Below are 13713 nucleotides of genomic sequence, written 5' to 3'. Positions count from 1 at the left end.
GCAAGCTACACCTTGTAGAATGTTTTTTTCCATATAAGTTACTGTTGTGGACCCGAGGTTCCTTTCTACTGAAAGTGGTCACTCCATTTCATGTCGGACAAGCTGTTACCCTTCTGGCATTCTTAAGCGGGCAGAGAGACACTATCATTTAGGTCATGCAAAAGTTGGTCGCACACTGCTCGTCACACCAGCAAGTTGCCCCAAAGGACTGTGGTAAATGTAGTGGCGACGGCGGGTACGCCTATGCCACGATGTGTAAAAAGAACAGTATGTGTTGCGTTAGCCATCCCTGGACACGTGTTTCGAGGTAGTTGCCTCTCGTCAGCAGGGAGCAGGTCAGTGTAAAGGGGTGCCGTGTGGACTGCCAAAATGTAATTAAAACAGGTCAAGTACCTCTCATGGCGCGCAGGTGCAGATCCAAGGCTCGTCAGCCCGTTGGCTCAAGGGAGCCGTAATAAATTATGCAAAAGTTGGTCGCACACTGCTCGTCACACCAGCAAGTTGCCCCAAAGGACTGTGGTAAATGTAGTGGCGACGGCGGGTACGCCTATGCCACGATGTGTAAAAAGAACAGTATGTGTTGCGTTAGCCATCCCTGGACACGTGTTTCGAGGTAGTTGCCTCTCGTCAGCAGGGAGCAGGTCAGTGTAAAGGGGTGCCGTGTGGACTGCCAAAATGTAATTAAAACAGGTCAAGTACCTCTCATGGCGCGCAGGTGCAGATCCAAGGCTCGTCAGCCCGTTGGCTCAAGGGAGCCGTAATAAATTATGCAAAAGTTGGTCGCACACTGCTCGTCACACCAGCAAGTTGCCCCAAAGGACTGTGGTAAATGTAGTGGCGACGGCGGGTACGCCTATGCCACGATGTGTAAAAAGAACAGTATGTGTTGCGTTAGCCATCCCTGGACACGTGTTTCGAGGTAGTTGCCTCTCGTCAGCAGGGAGCAGGTCAGTGTAAAGGGGTGCCGTGTGGACTGCCAAAATGTAATTAAAACAGGTCAAGTACCTCTCATGGCGCGCAGGTGCAGATCCAAGGCTCGTCAGCCCGTTGGCTCAAGGGAGCCGTAATAAATTATGCAAAAGTTGGTCGCACACTGCTCGTCACACCAGCAAGTTGCCCCAAAGGACTGTGGTAAATGTAGTGGCGACGGCGGGTACGCCTATGCCACGATGTGTAAAAAGAACAGTATGTGTTGCGTTAGCCATCCCTGGACACGTGTTTCGAGGTAGTTGCCTCTCGTCAGCAGGGAGCAGGTCAGTGTAAAGGGGTGCCGTGTGGACTGCCAAAATGTAATTAAAACAGGTCAAGTACCTCTCATGGCGCGCAGGTGCAGATCCAAGGCTCGTCAGCCCGTTGGCTCAAGGGAGCCGTAATAAATTATGCAAAAGTTGGTCGCACACTGCTCGTCACACCAGCAAGTTGCCCCAAAGGACTGTGGTAAATGTAGTGGCGACGGCGGGTACGCCTATGCCACGATGTGTAAAAAGAACAGTATGTGTCCAGGGATGGCTAACGCAAACACATACTGTTCTCTATACATCGTGGCACAGGCGTACCCGCCGTCGCCACTACATCTACCACAGTCCCTTGGGGCAACTTGCTGGTGTGACGAGCAGTGTGCGACCAACTTTTGCATAATTTATTACGGCTCCCTTGAGCCAACGGGCTGACGAGCCTTGGATCTGCACCTGCGCGCCATGAGAGGTACTTGACCTGTTTTAATTACATTTTGGCAGTCCACGCGGCACCCCTTTACACTGACCTGCTCCCTGCTGACGAGAGGCAACTACCTCGAAACACGTGTCCAGGGATGGCTAACGCAAACACATACTGTTCTCTATACATCGTGGCACAGGCGTACCCGCCGTCGCCACTACATCTACCACAGTCCCTTGGGGCAACTTGCTGGTGTGACGAGCAGTGTGCGACCAACTTTTGCATAATTTATTACGGCTCCCTTGAGCCTACGGGCTGACGAGCCTTGGATCTGCACCTGCGCGCCATGAGAGGTACTTGACCTGTTTTAATTACATTTTGGCAGTCCACGCGGCACCCCTTTACACTGACCTGCTCCCTGCTGACGAGAGGCAACTACCTCGAAACACGTGTCCAGGGATGGCTAACGCAAACACATACTGTTCTCTATACATCGTGGCACAGGCGTACCCGCCGTCGCCACTACATCTACCACAGTCCCTTGGGGCAACTTGCTGGTGTGACGAGCAGTGTGCGACCAACTTTTGCATAATTTATTACGGCTCCCTTGAGCCAACGGGCTGACGAGCCTTGGATCTGCACCTGCGCGCCATGAGAGGTACTTGACCTGTTTTAATTACATTTTGGCAGTCCACGCGGCACCCCTTTACACTGACCTGCTCCCTGCTGACGAGAGGCAACTACCTCGAAACACGTGTCCAGGGATGGCTAACGCAAACACATACTGTTCTCTATACATCGTGGCACAGGCGTACCCGCCGTCGCCACTACATCTACCACAGTCCCTTGGGGCAACTTGCTGGTGTGACGAGCAGTGTGCGACCAACTTTTGCATAATTTATTACGGCTCCCTTGAGCCAACGGGCTGACGAGCCTTGGATCTGCACCTGCGCGCCATGAGAGGTACTTGACCTGTTTTAATTACATTTTGGCAGTCCACGCGGCACCCCTTTACACTGACCTGCTCCCTGCTGACGAGAGGCAACTACCTCGAAACACGTGTCCAGGAATGGCTAACGCAAACACATACTGTTCTCTATACATCGTGGCACAGGCGTACCCGCCGTCGCCACTACATCTACCACAGTCCCTTGGGGCAACTTGCTGGTGTGACGAGCAGTGTGCGACCAACTTTTGCATAAACTATCATTTAGGTCCTATAACAGCAGCAAGCTTTTATATCAATTGCACCTAAGAATATTGAGTGGAGAATGATCTCTTTTTCGGGCTTTTAGGAACAAAGACGGGCAAGGCAGCACAAAAACAACCCATCTCTCGATGGATTGCTCTCTGCATAAAGATCTTCTCTGCACTGCTGAAGATGCAGGCCCAAGAAGGCTTGTGGGCTCATATCACCAGGGCCTAAGCTGCTACCAATGCATTGCCATGCAGATTGTTTGTCTTGGACATTTGTAAGGTGGCTATGTCAGTACGTACATCCACAAAGCACTATTGCCTCGACATTCGGATCCTTCGACGGGGGCATTTTGCACAGTCTGTCCTTCAAGACTTTTTGGTCTGAGCCAATTCACAGGCCTTTCTGAGAAATTTGTTCAAATGATGGTTGATACTATCTGTTCTTGTCTGCTTTTTATAGTGGTATGGACTTGGTTTTCTATTCAGTGTTTAGGACTATTGATGAGGAGCCCCTGGAAGAGAAGTATTTTTTCTGTAACACTAGTTCCTGTAATACTGGTTCTTTTTCAGGGGCATCCTCATCAAAGTCATAAGCAGCGTTTCCACTGCCCCGGTCAAGAGATAGCACATCGTTTTCCATATACCCAGGGTCCTCTTGATCCCGTAAAAAAATGACCTGACGTATCTGCCACCTTAGGGCTTGATTGGACTCGGGAGGAACGTTGAGACCCCTAGAGGCGCAGTGGCAGTGTTTACTCTCATGTATAGTGCAGTCTATCTGGTAATATTGTGTTTCATTTCCCTTTCAAAAAAAGTTTGACAGATGTTTCTCATCACATAGTACTATGACTATTGCAGTGACTGATATAATTATTTCTTTTTTTTTTTTAATGGAAAAGAAATTCAGTGTTGCTATTTTTAGCCTCTTGATAGCTAGCCAGTATGGTCTGGTCATTTTAAACTTTCCTTTCTACGGAAAACTTTATGCAAGTATTACATATATGTATATATTAAAATGCTCCAGGTTCCTGTGCGTGTGTTGAACAATGCTTTGCATTTGACTTTAATGCGGACTTCCTGGGAAGAGAAATAGGATAATAGGTAGGTTGCTTTCTCTTATAATTAATGATTCCTAGTATGTGTGCATTGGTGCTCTTTCTCAAGACATTTTTATTGCAAACACGTAGGTGACCTTATTAGGCTCATTATATATATATATATATATATATATATATATATATATATTCAACAACCTCGATGACGCTGCACCTCCAACTTGGCGAACAGAGACACCACGAATCCCAGGAATAAGGCAAGATGTTATTTATTTGTCGATAATGCACAAAATCTGACGCGTTTCGGGCGGTTGCCCTTGCTCACAGATGGTCAGTGCCGGTATTGCCATTTTTTTAAATCTGCTGTGTGTGCACCACGTGGGATAATCAACATAGACAAGCTACTGAGTGCCTTAATGCAATAACATGGTTCAGTCTTTCTTCTACTCAAAACAAAAAGTTAATTTTGAAACATCGAATGTGAAGATCTAAAACACATACCTGTAAGCTAAGCAAATATCAGAATAGAGAAATATGCGGCATAAATGCGGAAACTCATTATGAGATGCTAGCTAGGTGGAATAGACTGTATCAAAAGGCGATTCATGAACACAAAACATATGTGACAAATCAATGCTTAAATATGTGCAAACTCTGCTAATAACTATGTGCAAAATAAAGCAGTTGCAATATGTGCAAATTACGCCGTGCAATTTATGTTATTGTAATATAAGTACATTTCATATAATCAATTTGCCAGATAGATGTGCAAATAACGCAAGTAATGAATAAAATTCGTCACATAATCTAATGTTGTCCTTTGTCACTCATTTTGATGTAAAATAATTGGCATGAATGCTCATAAGTCTGGTATGTGTCTTCAAAATATGTAATCCTATTTTTAAATGTTGATCCCAACATAAAAAAATGTCTTATTGAATGTTGAAATTGTTGAACCATGTCTTAATTAACCATGTCTAAATCGTTTTAAAATGCATCGAACGTGAAAAACTGAATGAAACGAGTGAAAAAAATTATTATACCCAAGAAGTGTACCACTAATATTTAATGTATCAATACCAAATTCTAAAGATAGAATAAAAAACATTTTCTTAGCAAAAATTGGCAATGTCATAGGGAAGCAGCTACATGTAAAAAATGCAGCTAATAGTATGTTGTCTGTAATTTATTGCTCAGTGTCATTTCATAAAAAATGATATAAATCCTCCGTAGTGTTCAACCCGTTGGGGAACTTGCTGTCCAATTCTAAAATAAATTTTGATTCCAGCTTTCTCAACAATTTATCTCTGTCCCCACCTCTATGTAATTTAGGGATTGCTCCGATCACATAATAGCTAAGGCATTGTAGGTTGTTACTGTGGACTGTTTTGAAATGCCTGGCCACAGGGTATGAAGTATCGTTGTTGACGATAGCTCGAAGATGTTGGAGAATTCTGACATGCACCTGAAGCTTCGTGCTGCCCACATATCTTAGGCCGCAGGTGCATGTCAGAACATAAACTGCATACTCGGTCTTGCAATTATAAGTGCCCCTAATTTTGATCATATCTGGGCTGAAGGGGGTAGCATATTGCGTAGTATTTATTCCGAACTTGCAGGCCCTGCAGCTGGAACATCTAACAAACCCCGGCCGGGGTTGCAACCACGTTAAGTCTTTGCTTAATTCCGGAAAACTTTTCGTGATTTGTGACCTCATGGAAGGTCCCTTTCTATAAGTAATAGTGGGTGCTGTTGGTAATCTGGGGGCTAAAACCCCATCAGTCAAAAGTATTGGCCAGCTATTTGTCAAGATGGATCTGATTTTCCTTTCTTGACGATTGAAAGTAGTCACAAACCTAGGAGTGCCTTCCATATCATTAGCTACTGAATCTGGTGTTTGTATAGATAGGGGATTGATATCTAGCAATGCCTCTCTAGGTTTCGTTTTTATTTTAGCCATGGCTTGTTTTAAGATGGTGTCTTTGTAGCCTCTGGCTTTAAATCTATTCAGTGCCTGTGTGGTGCAATGTGACAGATCCTCCTCGGTGCTGCAGATACGTTTGAGTCTTAAAAGCTCTCCGTATGGAATATTGTTGATGACGTGTCTGGGGTGGGCACTGCTGGCATGTAGAGTTGTATTGCCAGCAGTGCTTTTTCTGTGCAATATATATATACACACATTCTCCAACTCGATTATTTTGCCTTCCTCAACCTCCATGTGGCGATGAAGAAAGCACAAACTCCTCTGCAAGTAGGCGAAAATAATTTTTATCTCTCACATAAAGTCAGTCATTGCGCGTTTCAGCCGATAAAACGGCCTTGATCACATGCGGAAAATTGTTTTGTACCACCCATATGTGATCCCCCATAGACATAAAAAATAGACTTTAAAAAAACACATATGCATTACTAGTTGGCGAAAACAGTAAATTATTATTTCTTACAACATAAATCGCGCCGGCCGGCAATATCATAAATATAGGGTAAGACTTGATAAAATAAGGAACAGCTCGATTATTGAACATAGAGCATATTAGGGCGCATGAATATAAGTGCATAAATGCATAACTACTACAGATCGATATATTTCACATGATGTTAAAAACTGGAATGAGGGAATCTAAAAAATAATTTCTGATGATGTAGAGGGAACCATCTTTACTTGATTGCCTATTTGCATAAATGCAGCATCTAATAATATAATGTATGTCCTGGTTTGCCCATTTCTCAAGATAAGCACTCCCAAATGTCATGTTCTATTGTACGTATATTCTTAATCATCAGATCTTTGCTATAAACATTATAATGTATACACTAAAACACTTAAATTGACTAATGCATAATAGCTGATAGCTATGTGCAAATAAAGTGCTATACGCTATACAATATTAATACAGTACATGAAAATATTTACAATAAATAAATATAAAACACATCTAAGAAAATATTTTGGGGGTTTCATATTTTAGTAATAAAAAATATATGATCAGCAGATGGTAATGTAAACAGATATTCAGAGGCTGTAATTATCTCCTTATAACCTATCTAGCATCTTATTCTTTCTCAAAAGAAAACAGTTGTAATGTTTACGCTAGACCTGGTGTGTATGTACTAACTCCCAAAGAATACCAAGGGACAAAAACCTAACTATAGGTGATTGTGGAGGTCCTCTGTGGTGTTCAAATCTGTTGGGGCCTTGCTGTTGAATCATGTGTGTTTCTAGTTGCCTTATCATGAGCTCTCTATTGCCACCACGTCATGGGGTAGGGATGGCATCAACTACAAAGTATTTTAGACAGTTGAGGTTATTATCGTGCACTGTCTTAAAGTGCCGAGCAACAGGGTAGTTGGCATCGTTGTTAACTATGGCACGCAAGTGTTGTAAAATGCGCACATGCACCTGCAACTTAGTATTACCAATGTAATTCAGATCACATGTGCATGTGAGAACATACACCGTGAATTTGGTGCGACAAGTGAAGTGACCCTTTGTTTGTCTTTTACTGGGACTGAATGGTACTGTGTAATGAGTTGTGTTTTCCCCGAATTAACAAGCCCTACATGATGAGCACTTGAAAAAACCTTGTTTTGGTTTCAGCCATGTGATGCTGGAGAAAGTTTCCGGGCTACTTATAACAAACTCAGTTTTCATGGATTTGGCACGTCTGAAAGTGAGTGTTGGCATAGTCGGTAAACTAGGTGCCAACACTCCATCTGTAAGTAAAATGGGCCAATTTTTATTTACTATTGCCCTCGCTTGTCTCTGTTGTCTACTGTAAGTTGTAATTAGTCTTGGTGTGGTGGTCTCATTTGTGTTGGCCTGAACGTCTGACGCCAATATCTGAGTCATGTTGTTTGTATAGTTGTTCTGATTCAGCAGGGATTCTCTAGTTCGCAATTAAGCTTTCCTGTTAGCTTCAGTTAGAATTCTCTCATTGTATCCCCTTTGTCTAAATCTTTCTAGTGAAGCGTGTGTGCACTTGAGCAGTTCTTCGTCTGTACTACAGATCCTTTTTAATCTTAGTAGCTCACCATAAGGAATGCTAGTAATTAAATGCTTATGGTGTGAACTCATGGCTTGTAGCGTGGAGTTTCCAGATGTGGGTTTTCTGTGTAGTGTTGCTTGTAACTTTACCTCTGCTACATATACAGTAGTGTCTAAAAGATTGACTCATAGATGGCTTACGTGAGACATAAATTTAAAATTTGCATTGTTGACATTAATATCTGCAATGAAAGTTTCTTCACTTATTTGATCCCCTTTCCATACTATAAAGACGTCATCTATATAGCGAATCCAATGTGCTACATGGGTGTTGAATACATTTGCATGAGTTACCCTTAGGGCCTGTTCCTCCCACCAGCCAACATGCAAACATGCATAGCTGGGGGAGAAACAGGCTCCCATGGCAACTCTCCTCTTTTTTGTTTGTACAATTCCTTACCAAACATGAAAAAATTGTTAAAATAGACACCATTTTATCATGATGTTGTGACTGTGATAATTCAATGGTTTAGTGTCTAAATAGTGCTTGACTGTTCATAGTCCTACATGGTGGGCAATGGTTGTATAAAGCGATGCTATGTCCAATGTGATTAATAAATATCCCTCCTTCCAATTCACTTGATTCAATTTGTTGAGAAAGTCACCAGTGTCTTTCACGTATGTGGGGAGATTCCGAACATGATTTTGAAGATAAAAATCCACATGCCGACTTGTATTTTTACTCACTCCCCCTATAGCAGAGATAATAGGACTGCCTGGTGTAGGTGACACTTTCTTGTGTATTTTAGGAATCAAATACATCGTGGGGATCACAGAAAATTCATTATGCATGAACTGGTATTCTTGATTGGATATCAAACCCTGTCTTTTATATGCCAGTAGTTCTCTCTTCAGAGATTCTTTAGCTTTTTTGTAATCCGTCATGGAGGTTTTTTCTTACATGTTGTGTTATTAAGTTGACGTAGTGCTTCTTGAGTATAATCCTTGCGGGGCCAGATGACTATATTCCCGCCTTTGTCAGACTTGTTAATTACGATTTCTTGATTGCCTTTTAGTTTCTTAATTAAATTGGCATATTGTTGGTCGCGAAATTTTGTTGTCTTTTTCACATGATTCACTTTGTGGTACAGTTGTTTTATGTCTTCCGTGACTCTCATGGAAAATATCAATCGCGTCCTTTGGCATCATAGGATAAAAAGTAGATTTGCTCCTAAACGGACTCCTTCCTGCACTAGGTTGAATTACATTTAATGTCTCCAATCTTTCCTGTGTCAAACCTTGAGTCATGTGGCTGTCTGGCCCATTAGTAGTTTCTTTACTTAATTCATGAAGCGTAAGTAACATCCGTGCATCAGATGCTTGAAAGTTACCAGTAGTATTGTCACAGTTGACATTCCTTTCTGTTTGTGTCTGTTGGTTATTTCCTTCTATTATCGTGAATAATTTTTTGAGTTTGTGCTTTCGTATGTAGCTGAATATATCCACTCTTGTTTTACCATAATTGAAATTGCTCTCCGGGCAATAAGAGAGACCAAGAGCCAGAAGTTGTGTTTCAGCTTTTGTCAAAGTCACTGGAGACAAGTTAACTATGGTATTGTCATTTAGCGCCTGCGCGATTGTGCTTTTCTGGGTTTTGGGGCGTCTGAGCTTGCGCCTAGCTTTTCGCCTCTTGTTTCTTTGTGATTTGCTTGTTTCCTTTGATTGCGAGGTCACAATGTTTGTCGATGGTCGAATGATACAAAATCCAATCCTTTAGCTGGGTTCAATTTACTCCTTTCATCTAGTGTACTGTGCGCATTGCTTCTCCCATCTTCCGATTCGTTGTCACTTGTTAGTGAATTAAGATCAGAGGCTGATGATTCTGCATTGCTTGCACTTTCATTTGTTTCTGCAGTTGGATTGATGGTTGCTTTTGACATATTGTTGAAGTGCATTTTCTTTGTGTTCTCATATCTACGCGCAAATGTAAAATTTTGACCTAACTCGTAATCTTCTTTATCACGGGCGAATTTGTGTACTTTTTTTTATTTTAATCTTGTCCTCCTATTGTTTGACTCTTTCTTGGATTCCTCTTCTAGTTTTTGATATATATTCAGTTTGTTCTATTTTGTCGAGTTGTTCATTGATTTTCTCAGTTTCCTTGAGTAAATCTTCTCGATCGATTTGGGCATATTTTATCAAGATTTTAACTAAATTCATTGATGCTAATCAATTATTCTCTGCCCATTCTGTTAGCTTTTTTGGGTTAGGGTTGTCAAAACTCAGTGCTAATAGAATCCGAAGCCCTCTGGGGACCCGTCCCGCCTCCTCATATTTTTGTAGGGACTTCTGTTCCCACCATTTAGTCATTTCATTCTGTATACACTTTTCCAGCGTTTTCAGAAGTGATTTTGCATCCCCCCTATATATATATATATATTATAATCTAGCTTCATTCCTTTATTGATTACTGTTGGTATTAACAAAGGGTAAGTGGACTTTTTCCCATGAATAAAGGTTGCTGTCTCATAAAGTTTTTTCAAAGGTCCCTTACTGCAGGAAAGTGTTTTTTCTTCTGTATTCTTGTCTGAACTGTAATTTACATTGGTAGGGTTTAGAATAGTAACTAATTATAGGTATTGACTTACTTTCCAGAGCAAGGACATTGAAGTTTTTGGACACAAGCCAACTCCACTCACCACCAAAACAATGGAGAAGATTGCCCATGTGTATGACTACAGGTGTATGGTCTCTGGAGGTGAACACAAGTTTCTCTTAGGGTTGGGGGTAAGTAAGAAGTGTAACATTTAATTTTGTAGAGGATGTGTGCCTTGCAACATATATTCCTGTTAAACAATATGTTTGTGGCATGTGTAGCTGTGGATACACATGCTCTTCATACTGCTGCCATCCAGTGTTGGGCTTGGACGTGTACAATTTGTTTTTCTCTGAAACGTCTTTTGAGTCACGAGGTGTAGTGACCCTTCCCCTAACTGCTAATGTGCATGGGCATCGACTCCACAGTTACATTCTTTTTGTCCACCATTGTGGATCGGACATGTATTGCCGGGGCTCTCCGTTGACGCTGCATGGTTGTCTTTTTCCCCGGGCCTCCCGATTTCTATGTTACCAATAGCCTTCAAACAATCCTTCGGTGCACCAACATTTCTTCTTACCACTGTGATCCCTCCAACAAATCCACATTTCCGATTCGTCAATGCCACGCATAGGGCTTCACCCCACTCAGGCCTCTCCCGTCGAGTCTCATGCTTAAGAATGCTAAAACTATGATAAAAAGACTCCTTTTCGTTACTGTTCAATGTGTCATTTGAAGTGCTTGTGGGCAGAAGAACACGTGGTCTTCAACAACTGCCTGTCCCTGGAGCATAACGAGGCCTCTTGCTCTGTCTGCCTCACATTCCGGTCAAAAAAGACAATTCAGAACCGTTGTGACTGTCTATTAGCGCGACGTGCCATGGAGCAAAATCATGATGATGATACACCCTACTTCTTCACACCGCATCCTTTAGCTCGGAACCCAAATCGCTGTCGGACCCTTAAATCCAAGACCTGCAGCAGACGTCAGTCCAGCATCAAAAGAGACTACTGTCAGTACCAGTATACACCAAGGCACTCACCCCCCTCCGGCAGCCAGGCGTCGAGCCTGCACTTGGGGACACAGCCTTCCAGGCAGCCACTGCCTTCCAGCCATGGCTGGCACAAATCAAGGCTTTGGAGCAGACTCTGGTACTGAGCCAGCCGCACAAGACCAGGCCCGCCTCCATGCAGACAGCCCTAAGGTGGCTTGATGTCTGCTCTGAAGGACCCCTAAGGCCGAATCAACAGTCGAACAGCGAAGGCTGTTTATCCATCCTCACACAGGCAAAATCATCACAAAGCCCCCTCTACAGGTGTAGGAGATTCTCCCTTGCAAGAGGAATGTGGGAAAGTGAGTGTTCGAGACATGCGAGCTGTAGATGATATGCTTTTGCATAGATCGCCATCTAGTGTTGGGCCCGGATGTTTGTTTTACTTCGAAGAAGTCTTTCCAGTTACGAGGTAGGTAACTCCGCCCTTAGGTGATAGTGTGCATGGGCATCAACTCCATTGTTAGATTGTGTTTTTCCGCCATCTGGTTCGGATGTGAATTTTTGCGCTCCGGTTTGACACCGTTTTTCGGGCCCCCTTTGACGATCAATCCACTACCCTCGACGGTATTGTTAATTTACTGCGTTTCTCACTCTCCGCATATCGTTTTACTCTCAAACTTCAATCAAAACATTCCTGGAAGGCTGTTGTAGAAACCCGCGCCGGGATCGGTCACAGCTGATGGAACGTACTCCATTCAAGTTATGTCCAAGGTGTTGCGCTAAGTTCCCGCACACCGACTTTCACGAAGTGTGCAACCTTTGCTTATCCCAGGAACACGACGAGAAAGACTGCAACGCGTGCCAGTCGTTTCGGTTGAAGAAAGCCCTCCGTGATCGTTGAGTTCGATGTCACGAAATGTACCTACACAGCGGCCCTGCGCCGGACCTTCTCGCAGAAGAGTCAGATCAAGAACAATCCCAAGCGCAGGAGGCCGAGATGGAGGAGGCACACGTCTCCGTGTCTGACGATGTCTCTGATGCCAACAACCTGACCCCGGCACAACGGACCATGAGTAAAGACTATTTGTTCCCCTATCATCTCCTTTACAAGAAAAAGGCTCCTGTCCATCCTCTGCCTGCGGGCCAAGGTTGGCACCAAGAAAAAGTTTCTAGCACCCTGCCTTCGGGCTCAGCGCCGAAGCAAAAACAACAGCCTTCCGGCTCGGGCTTGACCTGTCCACATGCCGGTGCCGACCCGAAACCGTCGGCGTCGAAACCGGAACACCTTCTGGTCTCCATTCCGCCATTGCGTAAAGCTAAATCTCCGCAGCTGCAAACTTCGGAGCCGAAACTCTCGACACCGCGACAGTCGTCTAAAGAAGGTACAGCGACTAAAGAGTCTCGGACCGAAAATCCACCTGATCCCAGACAGAAAGAAATCGTAATCCACCCGGAAACTGGACACAACCAGGCCAAACTTCCGGAAAAAAGGAAAGTAGACTTGTTAGAGGATTACCATATTCCTTTGGAAAAGGAAAATTCAGATTATTGACTCTTCTCCCCCTTACATTCCTGAGGTCCCTGTCACTTCACCTACACATTCCACTACATCACCTAACCCACACGATACAGGGAACGATGATGATGATGATGACTTAGATGACTCTGTACCACAAGATGTTCCACAGAATACTGATCCTTGGGATCATTTTAATGTCCCTCAACCTGATAATGACCCTGATTTGTATCCATCCAAACCTTCTTCACCAGATGATAATATTGGGTACATTGAACTCATTAATAGAGCTGCAGAATACCATGGGGTAGAGCTCCACGAGGAGAGTCTAGAAGCGGATTTTGTATTAGAGACCCTTAGTTCATCTCAAAGAGCTACACAAACCTTACGGATGTTGAAGGCCCTGCTTAAACATACTGGTGATATCTTTCAAGACCCTGTCAAAGTGACGATCATCACTCCCAGGGAAGAGAAAAATTACCGATCTGCGTCTAACGACCCAGTCTACATCAAATAACAGTTACCTTTAGACTCTTCGGTCGGTTCTAATGCTCGTAAGAGGGCTAACTCCCAAACCACAGGGGGCACCCCGCCTCCGGATAAAGAGTCCAAATTATTGGATGCTTCTGGTAAACGGATAGCATCGCAAGCTGCTAATAATTGGCGTATTCATATCAAGAGAAAGAGTATGCAGTTCCTCAGAGTAAGGGGAGA

General features: G+C 43.5%; 1 protein-coding gene across 2 annotated transcripts in view; it reads left to right on the top strand.

Annotated features, from left to right (window-relative positions):
• LOC146813794 (cap-specific mRNA (nucleoside-2'-O-)-methyltransferase 1-like) overlaps nt 1-13713 on the top strand; it is a 664820-nt gene that overhangs the window by 392478 nt on the left and 258629 nt on the right. For both annotated transcript variants that reach the window (XM_085610257.1, XM_085610256.1), the window contains exon 17: nt 10549-10680. In XM_085610257.1, coding sequence (XP_085466383.1) covers nt 10549-10680 — 132 coding nt within the window. The remainder of the gene's footprint in view (nt 1-10548; nt 10681-13713) is intronic.

Source organism: Triturus cristatus, chromosome 6 (genome assembly GCF_964204655.1).
Source record: "Triturus cristatus chromosome 6, aTriCri1.1, whole genome shotgun sequence".
Taxonomy (NCBI): Eukaryota; Metazoa; Chordata; class Amphibia; order Caudata; family Salamandridae; genus Triturus; species Triturus cristatus.
This window is presented reverse-complemented; position numbering and strand designations above follow the sequence as displayed.